The following is a 17,085-nucleotide window of genomic DNA, read 5'->3' as shown; positions in this document are numbered from 1 at the left end:
TCCCCCGTCAAGAATGTAAATTCCCTGAAAACAGGGATCTGTGTGCTGTGTTCACAGTCGCATCCTCGACAGTGCCCGGCAATAGAAGGCACTCCGTAAGCTCTGCTGAATAAACACGAACGCCCTTTTCCGCTTACAGGTGGAGATCACCATTCAACGTATGGCAATCCAGAAGGTAACTGATTGGCTCACCTTGTCCCAACCTTTAATAAGAGCACACTCTCCTAAGTCAGTGCTGGGAGGAGCTGTTTGGGCTTCTGTTTCCCAACCTCACGACTTTCATGGAGCACTCACACTTTTTTTGTATATAAAGTAGCTTCTGAACAAAAATATCTGACCTTCAGCACAGGACCAATCAGAGTTCAGAGAAAGGAGAGGCAAGCATTGGTTTTCGCTGCAGAAGATGCCCCTTAGCTTTTAGAGTAAGGCTGTGAATGAGTGCTGAGACCATTGCACTTCTCCCAGTACCACCATTACTCCCCTTTCTTTGACCAGCACTAACTTGAAACCCAAGAAGGACAGAAGAAAGGAAGTTATGAACACTCTGCCCAAAGAAGCCATCAGAGTGCACTGTCAATCCCATCTCAGATCAAAGGAGGGAGAACTTGAAGCCCAGAAGGCTGACTTTGTGTCCTGTGTTGCTGGGACAACAGGTTCCCCATTCCCTCAGAGTCATACTCTTGGAGATTTGGGCTGATGCCTGCTTGAGTTTAAGTTGAGAGTAAACGCACTCAACCCCAAGGCTCTTGTGAGTTTTCAATGATCGGGGATGAGAAAGTGATTGAAGCTGACCTCTGCCTTTCAATGAACATGCAGAGTACTAGTATCAATATTTTTGGGGTATGTTGGCATCCTTAGAAAAATTTATTGATTCTCCTTTTTCCCTCTGTGGTGTAAAGTGAGGTCCAGAGATGGAAAAGGCAAGGCAAATAAACAAGTAATTACAGTCAGATCTGATGAATAATTTGCTGGAACATATGGGATCCTGTAGCAAGGCAGAAGGGATACTCCTAGACTGGGTTAGGTGAGGGTGGTAGGGCTTCCTGGAGAGAACAATATCCAAGCCTGTCCCCCAAAATATGGGTGAGAGGTGCCCAGGAGAAGAGTGAGGTGTCAGGGAAGATAGTGTATATTAGGTAGAGCTGGATACACATGTGGGGACACCAGAAATTGTGTAGCCAGGGTGTGGAATGCAACAGGAACCAGGGAAGGATGCAATGGTGACCAGGAAAGACTGCCAGGTTAGCAGAGGTGGAGTCTGCACTTCATAGAACCTTCATGGGAAAGAGCCTACCCCTGTTGATGTGTAGGTGAAGAATGGACCTGAGGGGGCTCACTAAGGCCCGGGGAGACCCCCTTTCAGACCAGTTCAGTACCCCTTGGAAATGATGGCAGGCTGAATTAAAGCCTTGGCAAGGGAGGCAAAGAGAAGCAGTCAGCTTGGATGACCACTTTTTAATAATAATTGATTGTACTTGATTAATTTGTAAGAGATGGGAGAGAGGAAAAGGTATGTATCAGTCAGCTATGCTGTGTCACAGAAGACCCCAAAACTTAGTGGCTGGAAATAACAAGCATGTATTATGTTCATGATTATGTGAGTCAGCAATGTGGGCTGAAACCATTCTAGTGGTCCTCCTGGTCTCTTCTGAACTCCCTCTCTTGTGTGCAGTCAGCTGTAGGTGTGACCAGCGCTTCGACCATGTTTCCTGCATCTTCTTATGTATCTGGGGCCTTAGGTGGAATGGCTCATCTCAGCTTCATGTGGGCTGTCACATCCCTCCAGGAAGCCAGGCCAGGCTTCATCACATGGTGACCAGGCAGGGTACCAAGAGCATGAAGAGAAGCGTGCCTGGGCTTACAGCCACCACCTCTTCACTTGTGTGGCATTCTGTTGGCTAAACCTGGATTCTCAGAATGAAGATGCAGCTGCACCTCTGGACGGGGAACACTGTGAAATCGTACTGTGGAGTGTGTGCACATAGGGAGGGGAGGAATAGAAAGCTGTCTCTCCCAGGGGGCAGGGTGCGGGGGGGCCGCAGCATCAGCCCTGGAGCAGGTTCGTGTGTTCAGTGGCAACACTCTTCCCCCCAGCATGGCAGCCTCATTCATGGAGCAGCCTTGTGTCCCTCACCTATGCCATGCCGCGTATTGGCCCAGCTGTTCAACCCAGTCTGAAGAAAGGCATGCATGGAAAGGGTGGCTATTTCAAATGGAAATGGTGATGTCTTCCTTTTTCCCTTTGGAAGTGTTGATTTTTGCCACATCAAGCTCCTTCGTCTTGTTCTTTGTGCAGGAGTACCAAAGCCCTGGAGGAATCTGCCATCGAGGCACTGAAGATGCATGTGTCTAGTGTGTGCTTGGGTCTAGAGTTCCAGCATGCCTTTGAAAGCAGGCCTATCTGGCAATTTTTCGTTGAACAATATTTTTGCGTGAGTGAGAGTTCTACATCTAAAAAGGCACAACATAGTTTTGACATGTGCCTGTCATCCCAACTACTCAGGAGGCTGAGGCAGGAGGATCGCTTGAGCCCAGGAGTTCAAGACCAGCTTAGGCAACATAGTGACACCCCATCTCTAAAAAAATAAATCAGGCCAGGCACGGTGGCTCGCCTCTGTAATCCCCACACTTTGGGAGGCCGAGGCAAGTGGATCACCTGAGGTCAGGAGTTCGAGACCAGCCTGGCCAGCATGGTGAAACCCTGTCTCTACTAAAAATATAAAAAGTAGCTGGGCGTGATGGCATGGCCTGTAGTCCCAGCTACTTTGGAGGCTGAGGCAGGAGAATCACTTGAACCCAGGAGGAGGAGGTTGCAGTGAGCCGAGATCACACCACTGTATTCCAGACTGGGCGACAGAGCAAGATTCCATCTCAAAAATAAAAAGAAAAAATTAATAAAATTAATTAAAAGGCATACACAAATTGACTTCAACAAACAAACAAAAATGCCAAGGGCCTTGTCTGTGCAAATCCTGGCCTTGGATGTCTTCAGTGGTAAAATGTGGTTGACAAGCTTGGCTCTTTGTGAAAACAAAATTACTTCCTAAGGTGTTTTTTTTTTCGTTTTTATTTTTTAATTAACTTTTTCTTTTTTTTTTTTCTGTGAGTACAAGGATGGGAAGGGATGTGATGGAGAAGTTATTAGATAGGTGCAAAAGTTATTGCCGTTTTTGTCATTACTTTCAATGGCAAAAACGGCAATAACTTTTGGACCAACCTAATATTTAAGCAGTTTTCCTGCAGGCGTGTTTTTTTCTCAGACGCACTTTGCTTTTTCTCCACTCCTGCAGGCAATATGGTAGCAAAAATCGTGTCTCCCATCGTATCTGTGGTGGTGGTGACACTGCTGGGAGCAGCAGCCAGTTATTTCAAACTGAACAACGGGAGAAATTGTTTCAGGACCCGTGGTAAGTTTGGCTCTGAACATTATTTTCCTTGTTACTAAGCCTGATTTTTTTTTAAAAATTACTTTCAGATGTCTGTCACTAGCAAGGTTATTTCTGGTTAAGTTCAATATACATAACTTGCCTAATCATGTGATTTTTTAACATTTATTTTTATTTTTTTTTAAAACAGAGTTTCACTCTGTTGCCGCGGCTGGAGTGCAGTGGCACGATCTCAGCTCATTGCAACCTCCGCCTCCCGGGTTCAAGAGATTCTCTTGCCTCAACCTCCTGAAAAGCTGGGACTACAGGCGTGCACCACCATGCCCGGCTACTTTTTGTATTTTTAGTAGAGATGGGGTTTCATCATGTTGGCCAGGCTGTTCTTGAACTCCTGACCTCAAGTGATCTTCCCGCCTTGGCCTCCCAAAGTTCTGGGATTACAGGCGTGCCTGGCCACCGATTGGGTTTTCCTGGTCAGGTGTAAGCTGTACCTTCCCCTAAACTTGGTTACAATGACACTGGCACATTATCTGCCTGATGTAAAAGAGGGGGGAAAGAAAGGAAAGAAAAAGAAACAAACAAAAAAAATTACTAAGCTACATTGCAAGACTATAAGCATGGCGGTTGATTTAACTAGCCAAATACAGTTCTGTTCTGTTTTGTATTCAGTGACATTTTCGTCACAGGTGAGTCAGGAAAAATATCTGGGTTGAATGTGAATGTTTTCCACAGAACCCGACCCGCAAAGAAAACTACCGAAACACTAAATTTTAAGCCTCTTGATGGAATTCCAAAGCTGTGCTCAGACCATAGGGGAAAAGAAAGATCTGCTGTGGCTTCTTGGGTTTGAAGAATCACTGGGGATTTGAGAGCAGAGGATGCCCTAAAGAAATCTCTGAAACAACAGTCAGGGATTGTTTTGTAGACAAAAGAGTGACACAGATCTTTAACTGGGGGTCTCTGGAGGTTTGGTTTAAACCTCAGGCCACCCACATCAGAATCTGTCTGAAGTTTGCCCAGGGCCCTCTAAATCATACCTTCTTTGTGTCCCTAAAGGAAACCAGAAAGGGATGCCCATTCCTACGGGGTTTGCTTTAGGATTTGCATTTGGCCTCAAAAATCCTAAAACCTTCCCCTGCGCTCCCTCTGCTGGTAAATGGGCAGTATCAACCATTAGCTAATGAACCTCTGGGGTCAGCCTCCATCTACATTACACCCCGTCCTGAAAGTTTGGGAGGAAACTGAGTTTCTGAAAAACAGTCTTATTTCCCTGGCAACCTGACAGCAGATTCTTGGGTTCAGTGACAACACTCTTTCACCAACATGGCAGCCATCATTAATGAGACACCACGTGTTAATTTCAGTAGTATTTGTGGCAGTGATGTGTAAGCCTTTGTTAACCAAGGGCTGAAACTGAGTGAGCAGAGAGAGGCACCCGTCTCCACAAGCACAAAATGTAAAGGCAGGGAACAGGGGACATCCACAAACTCAATAATCAAGGCAAATATATTTTAGTGCCATATTTTTAAAGGAAAATCATTGGACTGGGGGCCCGATGAGTTTCTGAAATAGGTGTAGTTTTAAAAACGTGGATGATGCCTGCCCCATTTATCTGAGGTGGAAGCATGTTTTTGCTAAAGGGGTGTAATGTCTTGAAGCTCTTTCTTGCCTTTTGGCTACCTGGTAAGTATTTTGTCTACTTTCTCCATTGTACTTCAGTGATACCCTCACCAAGTATTCCCAAGCACCAAGTTTATCTTCCCTTCCCTTAAAGTTCCTGAGATCAGAAAGGAGGATGTAGACAGAGTGAGATAATGTTAGGGAGATCTCTTCAAGGTGAGCAGTGACATTTATGTGGATCCTGGGCCCATATCATCTTGCTGGCTGTAAAACCTTTATACTATCTAGGAAATATGTGTATGACAGCACTATGTAGGGGTTTGGTATCAAATGGGGCTCAGAGCTCTGTGAACTTGACTCTAAGATTCCAGGCTGCTGCTAATGGTACCCAGCTGTCCACCTATCCTTAGTTGGGCCATTAATTTTCTCTCTCTCCTAAAGGATGATGTGCATGGTATACTAACCATATCCATGGTGATGTGATGCAGTGCACACCCTATACCTGCTGAGGCCATACACTGAAGCTTGCATACTTTGTAGAGAAAGAGTTGTAGTAACAGAGCCACATAGATAGCAGCAGATGTCTGTCACTTGATGTGGACTTTTAAGAATCGTACTTTGCTTTTATTTTGTAAAGTGGAGCAAATGACAACACCACTTCAGAAGTTATAAAGACCAAGAAGGCCATATTAAAAAAAAGAAATTCCTACAAATATTAGTTTTAACCAAAAAGAAAGTTACTCAATTCATTTAAGATCATCAAAATCCTTAACAAATAGCAAAATGTAAAAAACAATGTTTAGAAAACTAATATTTGTTTCCAGATATGATTTTAACAGTTTTTAAATATTTTCTATTTTTAATTTTTCCAGCTTTATTAGGGTACAGTTGACAAATAAACGTTGTATATATTTAAGATGTACAACTTCATTGCTGCATCATTTATTTGTTCTAATCTATTTCCTTCTGCTGAATGTAAAGCAAGTGTCATGTAGACAGCACATAGTTGGATCTTGGTTTTCTTTTTTTGAAGCAGATTTTTCATTCTTCTAGCTTTATTAAAGTATAATAGACAAACATTGTATATATTTAAGATGTGCAACTTTGTTTCTGCTTCATTTTTTTTCTGTTCTAATCTTCCTTCTGCTGAATCTACAGCAAGAGTCTCTGTAACAGCATAGAATTGGATCTTGGTTTTCTTTTTCTTTGTTTAATAGACTTTTTTCCCCCCATAATGACATTTGTTTCCAATCTGCCTTTCAGAACCAGAAAATGTCTGAAGACGTTAAGATCCCCTGATTACTTTGAGAAAAACAACTAAAACAAGAACCCTGTTTATCACTGTTGTGGAAATTTCCTTTTATTCTTGACACAATTTGATGACCTAAAGTGTTTTCTTCTGTGTGAAGTACGTGAGGTGCCTCACTAAGCATTCCCAACTCATTGGATGTGATGTGGTTATAGAGATAAGTTAGGCAGCTAGACCCTGCATTCTAAAAAAGGATTGCTTGATCTGTTGGTTTGGCCATTCATTTGCACAAAGAGACTGTGGCTCTCTGTTCTGAGATCTTCAGCTACCTCATGGTGCAATAACACACACATGCTTAACCATGTTGATGACACAAAGCAGTGAGCAGTAGGGAGGCAGAGTATCTTGGTGGGGAGGGGATGCTATCAGCTTCTGGGAGATGGAGAATATCATTGAGTTTCCAAAGATGCTGGGCCTGTGCTAAATTCTTCAATGTTATAAAAAATCATTGAGCATTCATTATTGCGAATGAAGTGGGGATGCATTATTTCTGACACCCACAAGAAGGGTTTGAGCATCCTTTCAGCTTTGATGTATCTGCACATAAAATTATTATTACCTGAAGAAAATAAGGCTGCATTTTGAAATGTTGAGGGCAAAGCGACTGATGTTAAAACCATCTGGGGGAAATCTTGGAATACTTTTTCGTAGAAAATCACATGGTTTTGATATGTTTTGGCAGATAGGAGACAGAAATGGTGATTATCAGGTGTTGAGTCCTTTTGTAGTATTTGTAGTCTTTGATACTCTGTAAGTACTGGTTCCTAAGGCAACAACATTGCATTCCTTGGTTTATACTTTTTCTATTCACCAGAGTAGGAAATCTTAAATCCTTAGGCATCCAAGAAGTATACTAGCTTTTTGCTTCTCTTTTAGAAATACTTATGGGGAGAGAAAAAAGGATGGTTTGGGCATATTGGTATAGTTTGAGGAAACTAAGGTTAATGTTTATGTAACATTTAGACTTTGCCATAAATATCAGAACCAAAGATTGAGACATTCATGTAGAGTCTGGAATGTATATACGGGACCCATAAAAATTCCCAGTATACATGTTTTATGCTCACCAATATGAACTGGGGTCTTCAAAGAAAGAAGGTTGAAAGTGGAAAGCCCTTGAAAGAGCTCCCCAATTTGTAAAATATCTGTAATCATTCACGTTAGGGATCTCAGAGCTGTGGGTCTCAGATTGTGGATTCATGCATCCTTTGTGCAATGTGAAGATAGTCCGTATTTCCTACTTCAGTATTAGGTCCTGCAACACTTTTCAATTCTTGTAGAAGGTGTTTTCAGGAGTGGTGATGTCTGATGCTCAATTACTATTTTCTCTATAAGAGTTTCAGCATAAGCTTAATTAAATTCTTGTGAAAAAGCCTCTGTGTTTTTAGTTGTATATACACACACATACCTACTTAAATGGAATCTAAACACTTTTAGCCTTTAATCCATTCCATTTTCTAAAACTGTCATAAACCATTTTTGATCATTTTAAATAAATGTAAAAGAAAAAATAACTGGATTTGATTATTGCGTAGTTTTTTTCTATATTTCACAAATAAATTTTATGAAATGGCTGTAGAAGTGGCCCCAAAATTATGAACCTTCATACCTGTGAATAATATGCAACAAATCTCTTTTAAAGCTCAAGATAGATTATGAACATATGAAATACATAGAGTTACCTAATAATGAGATAAAATTCACCTGGGGGACAAGGATGATGTTCAACCTACTTAAAATGAAAATATTTGAATAATGACAGCTTGGGGGAACCTCTCTGAGGGGTCATGAGGATCACCTCTTGGGTATTCTGTTTTCATGCTGAGAAGGTGAGAATTGAACAGATGAGAAAAGCCTTGATAAAATGTCATCTCCATGTATTTTAGAGAAGGATAACCTTGCTTGTACAGTTGACCCTTGAACAACACAGGGTGAACTGCATAGGTCCACCTATATGTGAATTTGCTTCTGGCTCCGCCATTACTGAGACAGCAGGACCAACCCTCTGTCTACTCAATGTGAAGCTGATAAGGGTGAAGACCTTTATGGTGATCCACTTCCACTTAATAAATAGGAAATTCATTAATTTTAACTTCCTTATGATTTTCTTCATAACATTTTCTTTCCTCTAGCTTACTTTATTGTAATAATATGGTATGTAATACATATACAAAATATGTGTTCAGCTGTTATCAGTAAGGCTTTCAGTCAACCAGTATGCTATGAGTAGTTAATTTTTTGGAGAGTCATAAGTTATACATGGGTTTTCAACTGTGCGGAGGGTCAGTTCCTCTCACTACCCCACCTGGTTCAAGGGTCAATTATATGGTGTTAAAAGCCACACTTGCCTCCCCTTTGTGGGGACTTGAATGCGTTTGGTGGTCAATGGATAAATATCTTTGTGTTGGAATGAAGAGAAGCCATGACTAATTTAGTAGGGTGAAGAGGAAAATCACAAACACGTGAGCTATATTTTTGTTTATTTTTTTCTACACAGGCTAAAAAATAACAACTTTTTTACCCAAGTATAAACCACTATATGAAATTGTTCTAGTTGTATGGGAGAGGAAAGTATGATTCTGCTGATTTGCCTTTGACTACTGGAATTGGAATATCCAGTTACACACACACACACACACACAAGCACTGTATTAACACACTGATACGTGTTGATTTATGTCCCCTCAAATTCGTATGTTGAAGTCCTAACCCCTGGCACCTCAGAATGTGGCCTTATTGAAAATAAGGCTCATGTAGAGGTAACTAGTTTATTGAAATGAGGTCATACTGGAGTGAGGTGGGTCCCTAATCCTATATGCCTGGCGTCTTTATAAGAACGTGGGATTTGGACACAGGTAGTTACATAAGGAGAATGCTGTGGAGTGATGTTACCACAAGCCAGAGAACTACCCAAAGCAAGGAGAGGACCCTGGAACAGATCCTTCCCTAGAGACTTCAGAGGGAGCATAGCCCTGCAGACACCCTGGTTTTGGACTTCTGGCCCCTAGAACTGTGCACGAAGAAACAAATGTCCATTGTTTAGGCCAATCAGTTTGCAATACGTTGCTATAGCCACCCCATGGAATGAATACATACATTAACACATGCTGTGTACATGTTTTTTTCCCCCTAATTAATAAAAAAAAGAGATGGGGAATTCATTTAGCTTGCCTATAGAGGTAGTACGCAAGATTAGTCAGGGTTAAATTCCAGACTCTGACACTCAATTTATAGATTCATATCCTGGCTTCTCCATTTCAAGCTGTGCAAACTTAGGCAAGTTATACCACCTCTCTGGGCCATGGTTATCCCATGTCGGGGGAAAAAAGGGAGGTGTCCTAAGAAGATCTTCCTCTCCAAGATGTGTTGAGGATATAAGACTCAATGTGTGAAGGCTGGGCGTGGTGGCTCATGCCTGTAATCCCAGCACTTTGGGAGACCAAGGCGGGTGGATCACCTGAGGTCAGGAGTTTGAGACCAGCCTGGCCAGCATGGTGAAACCCCGTCTGTACCAAAAATACAAAGAATTAGCTGGACATGGTGGTGCACGCCTGTAATTCCAGCTACTCGGGAGGCTGGGGCACAAGAATCACTTGAACCCGGGAGGTTGAGTTTTCAGTAAGTGGAGATCACACCACTGCACTCCAGTCTGGGCAACAGAGTGAGACCCTGTCTCAAAGAAAACAAAAACAAAAACAAAAACAAAACAAAACAAAACAAAAAAAAGACTTAATGTGTGAAAAGCATTCTAAGTGGTGCCTGGGAGGCAGTAAGGGCTGCCCAGGGGTTGGGGGGAAAAAAACAAGCTTTTCTTAGTGTAAATAAAATCAACCTCATTGAAATATATATGGTATTTCTTAGAATTGGCTCAGAAGCAACAAACATGAAAAAAAGCTCAACATAACATCACTGATCATTAGAGAAATGCAAATCAAAACCACAATGAGATACCATCTCACACCAGTCAGAATGGTGATTATTAAAAAGTCAAGAAACAACAGATGCTGGTGAGATTGTGGAGAAATAGAAACACTTTTACACTGTTGGTGGGAATGTAAACTAGTTCAACCATTGTGGAAGACGGTGTGGCAATTCCTCAAAGATCTAGAACCAGAAATACTATTTGACCCAGCAACCCCATTGCTGGGTATATACCCAAAGGAATATAAGCCATTCTATTACAAAGATACATGCACGTGTATGTTCATTGCAGCACTATTCACAATAGCAAAGATACAAAATCAACCTAACTGCCCATCAATAATATACTGGATAAATAATATGTGGTACACACACACACACACACTCACACACACACACGCACGCAGCTATATACTATGCACCTATAAAAAGGAATGAGATCATGTCCTTTGGAGGGACATGGGTGGAGCTGGAAGCCATTATCCTCAGCAAACTAATGCAAGAAGAGAAAACCAAACACTGCATGTTCTCACTTATAAGTGGGAGCTGAACAATGAGAACACATTGACACAGGGAGGGGAACAACACACACTGGGGCCTGTTGGCAGATGGAGTGTGGGGAGGGAGAGCATTAGGAAAAATAGCTAATGCATGCTGGGCTTAATACCTAGGTGGTGGGTTGATAGATGCAGCAAACCACCATGACGCACGTTTACCTATGTAACAACCTGCACTTCCTGCACACGTACCCTGGAACTTAAAATAAAAATAAAAGAATTGGTTCAGAAGTCAAGACCATGAAGTCAAGACTGTTCAACCTAACTAAAAACACAGTCTTAGAGAATGCACACGTTGTCCACCCAAATCCCTTCTTTCTGTCTTAATAGTTTCAATAGTGCTATATTTCTGGTGTATGGAGCTGTGGGCATGGTTCCTCAGCTGAACTACATTTCCCAGCATTCCTTGTGGGTAGGTGAAGTCACATGACTGCACTCTGGCAAATGGTGAGTCACTTCTATTTCTGAAGATGAAAGATACTTTCATTATTTAACCAAAAATCGTCTTCCAGCATGAGGAACACCACGGTGAGTCAGTCTTGCATTTGGAGAGAAATTACTGTCAGGACCCAGTAGGTCTAATGGAAGAACCCTTTCCCTGTGTTTTTTGCATGCAAAAAGTATCTGAGGGAATAATTTAAATTTAAATTTTTCTTGGGGATCCAGTTATCTATCCAGAGAATTCCTGGGAGCCCTGTGAGAACCTTTACACATCCCCCCAAACCTTGCTTTACTTGAACACCGAGAACATAAAGATATTTTTTGAAAACTTTAATTTCCCCCTCAATTTTTTTTTTTCTGATACATACATTTTCTTAAGTTAACCAAGCCCCCAAGTTTTCTCATTAAGTCTTCAAACAGCATGAGCTTTGTCCTCTCAGGATAATTGCTAAGAATCATTAGTTCTTTCTGATATTTTTTGCTGGAAGAATTTTTGCTTGAATTCCACAGGCATTCAGCTCCCTGAATGCATAGATGATGTTTTGAGCTGCTTGGGGAAGATTCTCCTCCTTCTTTCCAGGATAAATTCACCTTAAATATTTGCTGATCATTCATTTTATTGATGGGGGGAGTACAATTTACTAAGACTTTATGTTTCTGCAGACATTTTGGAATTTGACTTTCAAATTGTGTGTGTGTTTTCTGACATGTTCATTTTGGAGACTTCATATAATCTGTATGTGCAACTGTTATTTTATCCACTTTCAGATAATTATATGTGGATTTCGTTGCTTTTTCTTCCAGAGATTTTAAAGACTAATTTACCTTAACACATAAATCAGTTTCATCAACATTCCTTCTGATTTCTAGCACGTCTCCACCTTCTAATGCATTTATCTTCAATGACAAGGGCTCACCATCCACTGCATCATCTCCAAGAACAGCAGTCTGATCTGTCTTCAGCAAGTATTTTCTAATATTGTTTGTGTTTGTTCATTAAATTCACTCACTCTTTCTTTGCATCCATTGGCTTCTTGGGAAATCACGTTTATGCATCTATGAAAATGGAAATTTTCATTCACACCATCTTTTATCGCCATCTTAAGTGAGACTCTTAAATCTCATAGGTCTTTCCATATCACTCACTGACGTATGTCATGTTGAGGTGTACTGTGATGGGGTCAGTGGATTTCAAATACCATCAAACTTTTTCCTCTCTAGTATTTCCAAACAATGACATTTCTTTTCACACATGCACAGATATGGTCCTGCTCATTTTAACAGTTCTTCTTTAGGATTCAAATTCTAAAACCACCAGCAGCAAACGATGTAATTCTTTTCACCAAAAGCAAATTCTTGCTCTGAACCCATCGAAGTTTTCAGTACACACTATTTTCATACAGCCCTTGATTTTTTTTTTTTTCAGTTAAGTTCATTTAGATGGTCAGAAATGTCAGTTAAGCGTCATTTGAAGGTAATAACTAACCTTGAAAAACTAGTGGCTTGGGTATAGATTTCCAAAAAATTAGACTGGGCGTAGCGGCTCACACCTCTAATCCCAGCACTTTGGGAGGCCTAGGTGAGAGGATTGCTTGAGTCTAGGAGTTCAAGACCAGCCTGGGCAACATAGTGAGACCCCATCTCTAGTAAAGATTAAAAAATTAGCTGGGTGTCGTAGTGCACACCTGTAGTCCCAGCTATGTGGGAGGATCACTTGAACTCAGAAATTCAAGACCATAGTGAACTGTGATAGCATCTCTGCACTCCCGCTTGGGCAACAGAGTGAGACTGTCAAAAGAAGGAAGGAAGGAAGGAAGGAAGGAAGGAAGGAAGGAAGGAAGGAAGGAAGGAAGGGAGGGAGGGAGGGAGGGACAGAGAGTGAGGGAGGGAGGAAGGAAGGAAGGAAGGAAGAGAGGGAGGGAGGGAGGTAGGTAGGGAGGGAGGGAGGAAGGAAGGAAGGAAGGGAAGAAGGAAGGAAGGAAGGAAATAAATTTGATTCTTTCCACCCATAAACCTGTGATGAAGCGCCAGTTTTGGAAAGCTGCCCTGCTTTGGTGGAAATAGCAGATGGCAAGATTCTGATATCTTCTACTATGAAGTTCCAAACAGTCAGAAATGGGCAACTTGGTTTTTCTGAAATGTATCATTCTGATATTGGACTCAGGCCTAGAGGAAAATTTTTAATGCCTCTGACAGATCTAAAGCACATCTTCTGAGAGCACCATGCAAAAGCAGCCGCTGTCCTGTTCGCTTGGCTTCATTGATCCAAATCACAGGGTTGATGATTTTCCTTCAAATGGATACAGTGAGGGATTCTGCAGCTATATGAGGCATTTGAGTGAAGGTGATACTTGCTTCTTGACTGCACAGATGCCACTTTTTGCCTTTGAGGACTTGCTAAAGAGTTCAGACTTTTCCTCCTGTATGATTTCTGTGCACAAGTCATGTTTTGTGGTGAGGACCATGGATTTTATTTCATTTTTTTCATAACCTTTCTATGCAATGAGACCTTGAGGCTGCAGAGAAAGAAATTATTGGGATAAACAAATCCAAATGGAAATAGGCTCATTAGTTTAGCTAAGGAGAACACTTCTGTTGTTCTAATGATGTTCAAGCTTTAATCACAGAATTTTCGTGCAAAAGAAAAACTATACATATTATATACGTGTGTGTGTGTGTGTCTCCTGTAAAAATAGAAACAATATATTGTATTAAGGAGGCCTTATAGCTTCAGAATTGTTTTTTTTCAAATATTATTCTTAGGTCTGTAGTATGAAAGTTCTTTTAAAATAAACTGTACAACAATTTCACAAAATATTCAAAATAAAAAAGAGGGAATGTAGGATATTAATTGTCACTAAATTTAATAATTAAAATACTAAAAATTTTACGAAGGGGTGACCACACTAAAATTCATATATACCCAAAGATCTTTTAAAAATTAGATTTTTCAGGCTGGGTACAGTGGCTCATGTCTATAATCCCAACACTTTGGGAGGACAAGATGGGAGGATCACTTGAGGCCAGAGGTTGGAGACCAGCGTGGGCAACAGACCAAGACCCCATCTCTACAAAAATTTTGTACAAATTAGCTGGATGCAGTGGTGTGTGCCTATAGTCCTAACTACTTAGGAGGTTGAGGCAGGAAGATCACTTGAGCCAGGAGTTCAAGACTGCAGTGAGCTGGGATTGTGCCACTGCATTCCAGCCTGAGGAGCAGAGTGAAACCTTGTCTCTAAAAAAGAAAAAAAATTTAGAACATTACAAAAGCCTACAATCTTTTTGAAATTGATTACTTTAGTTAAATTCTTCTCCATTCAGTGTGATTTTAGAAGTAATCCTTTTACATCTGGAAAATGAAGAATAATTTATTATTTTGCCCAGAGAATGATAAATCGATCTATCAAAATACAGCAATCTAGAAAGCTAATAAATAATGTTCTAATTAGGAAGACCTACTGCCAGTAGGAGTAATAGATAATAACAATACCATTTGCTTATTCTTTTATTTTAGTAGAAAAATAAGAGAAAAATAAGCTTTTAAAATAATTTATGTACTTATTTATTTTTCAGATGGAGGCTCACTCTGTCGCCCAGGCTGGAGTGCAGTGGCATGACCTCGGCTCACTGCAACCTCTGCCTCCGGGTTCAAGCGATTCTCCCTGCCTCAGCCTCCTGAGTAGCTGGGATTACAGGCACCCACCATCATGCCCAGGTAATTTTTGTATTTTTAGTAAAGATAGGGTTTTGCCATGTTGGCCAGGCTGGTCTTGAACTCCTGACCTCAGGTGATCCGCTCGCCTCAGCCTCCCAAAGTGCTGGGATTATAGGCGTGAGTCACTGTTCCCGGCCTTTTAAAATAATGTAAATACTTTACACATGTACATATAAAAATGGATGTTGGTTGGGTGTGGTGGTTCATACCTGTAATCCCAGCACTTTGGGAGGTCAAGGTGAGTGGGTCACTTGAGCCCTTGAGCTTTGGAGTTTGAGACCAAGCTTGGTGATACATGGAGACTCTCTCTACAAAAAATTTAAACATTACCTGGGCATGGTAGTACATGCCTGTGGTCCCAGCTACTTGGGAGGCTGAGGCAGGAGAATCGCTTGAGCCTGGGATGTTGAAGCAGTAGTGAGCTCTGATTGCACCATTGCACTGAAGCCCAGGTGACAGAGCAAGACCCTGTCAAAAAAAAGGATGTCAGTGATAATGAGTTGTTTATAAAGATAGAATTAGAGTTCCAGGGATGACTGGGGAGGTCTAGTGTATTATAACCCCTACCATGTGCCCGTCAGGGACTGGTACTTAAAAGTCAAAACAGTAACTGCAGAATTTGACAGGTGTATAAAGACAGTCTCTCAAATAGTGCTTAGTTATTAGTTCAGCGATGGGCAATTCGAGCATAGCTATAAAATTAGCTTGTCATGGTGAAAAGTGTGTAAGCATCACTATCTTGTAGCATGTAGTTTCCCAGCAGGGCCATGCGACACCCAGTGGACATTTCTGAATTGTACATTCAAAAAAATGTTACCACTGGCTAAACGTTTTTTTCATTTAACATAAAAGTTAGTCTTGGGGGTGTCATTCAATGCCTTTTCTGCTTCCTTCAGAATTATAAAGGCTTCCGCCACAACTTTGATCTGACCCCGGTTATGAACTTCATACAAAGCTGCAGAGAGGAGCCTGTGTCTCTTGAAGAAAGGCTCACGAGGTCCCATGGTAAGGGGAGAGGAGCTGGGGTAGTGAGGAAGAAAGGCAGCTTTCCAGGGGCCGAGTCCAGAAGACCAGACTTGTCAGAGAACGGAACTAGCTTGCCCATTTCAGCCCACGAGAGAGTTTCACACCACGTGCTATTCTGGTTCCACACATTGAAGCACTTGGGTGACTTGGAATGGCCTCCATCTAAGCTGCATCTTCCCTCACAGTTCCAAATATAAATGCAATGCATTCCCTGGGTTCCTGCCAGCCGTTGTCATGTTTTTGCTTCACAGCTGTCTCCTCCTCGCCCCCCCGTCCTGTTCATCTGCCCCTTGCTAAACAGGTATTCATGAAACGTGACTGCTTGTTTATGAATAGCTGGGATGTAGACATGACATATGGAAAGAGAAGCTGCCAATTTTTCCCTAACCAAAAGTGAAAACAGTGCTTGGACCTAACAAGCATAGAACGTTTGATCCCATAGCAGAGCTGGTGGGAAGGCTGGGGGCAAAATCTCACACTGTCCACCATTGGCTGTAGACCAAAGGGAGGCTGCAGGGAGGTGGGGCCATTTCAATCGCAGGTCCCCACCCACTATGAGCACTTCCTCACCCACATCCTCTGTTTTAATCTTTTCTCTCTATCTCTTATCAACTTCCAACATATGATAAAGTATCACCTTTTATTGTTTCTCTCCCGGCTCCATCACCCGCTAGAATGCAACTGCTACAAAGGCATGGATTTGTCCCCAGTTTCCAGAAACATGACTTGCATGTAGTAGATGCTCATTAAAGACTTATTTATTTATTCATTGAGACAATGTCTTGCTCTGTTGTCCAGGCTGGAGTGCTGCGGTGTGATCATGGTTCACTGCAGCCTCAAACTCCTGGGCTCCAAAGATCTTGTCACCTTAGCTTTCTGAGTAGCTGGGATGACAGGCATGTCCTACCATCCCTGGCTAATTTATTTGTTGTTTTTGTAGAGATGGGGTCTCACTGTACTTCCGAGGCTGGTTTCGAACTCCTAGGCTCTAGTGATTTTCCCACCTTGGCCTCCCAAATTGCTGGGATTACAGACTTGAGCCACCACGCCTGGCCCTAAAGACTTATTAAACACATGGGAAAATGAATGAGTGAAGCCCTCGTTCAGGCC

At 41.7% G+C, this 17,085-nt stretch overlaps 1 protein-coding gene and 1 long non-coding RNA gene across 3 annotated transcripts in view; both read left to right on the top strand.

The window, feature by feature from the left end:
- XG (Xg glycoprotein (Xg blood group)) overlaps positions 1-7,674 on the top strand; it is a 65,298-nt gene extending 57,624 nt beyond the window's left edge. Inside the window, exons 10-12 of one of the 2 annotated variants that reach the window (XM_007990946.3) lie at positions 140-175; positions 3,291-3,407; positions 6,270-7,674. In XM_007990946.3, the coding sequence (XP_007989137.3) occupies positions 140-175; positions 3,291-3,407; positions 6,270-6,286 (170 nt within the window). In that variant the 3' untranslated portion in view covers positions 6,287-7,674. Of the gene's footprint in view, positions 1-139; positions 176-3,290; positions 3,408-6,269 lie in introns of those variants that run through there. The other variant, XM_073013899.1, reaches the window with a different exon arrangement.
- A 3,570-nt stretch (positions 7,675-11,244) lies between these two features.
- Positions 11,245-16,795, top strand: LOC140710808 (uncharacterized). The gene is made up of 3 exons (XR_012091875.1): positions 11,245-11,321; positions 14,808-14,949; positions 15,846-16,795. It is a non-coding gene; the product is annotated as an uncharacterized lncRNA (long non-coding RNA).
- Positions 16,796-17,085: the final 290 nt, after the last annotated feature.

The sequence above is a fragment of the Chlorocebus sabaeus genome, chromosome X (assembly GCF_047675955.1).
Source record: "Chlorocebus sabaeus isolate Y175 chromosome X, mChlSab1.0.hap1, whole genome shotgun sequence".
Classification (NCBI taxonomy): Eukaryota; Metazoa; Chordata; class Mammalia; order Primates; family Cercopithecidae; genus Chlorocebus; species Chlorocebus sabaeus.
The sequence above is the reverse complement of the archived record's forward strand: the minus strand, read 5'-3'. Positions and strand labels throughout refer to the sequence as shown.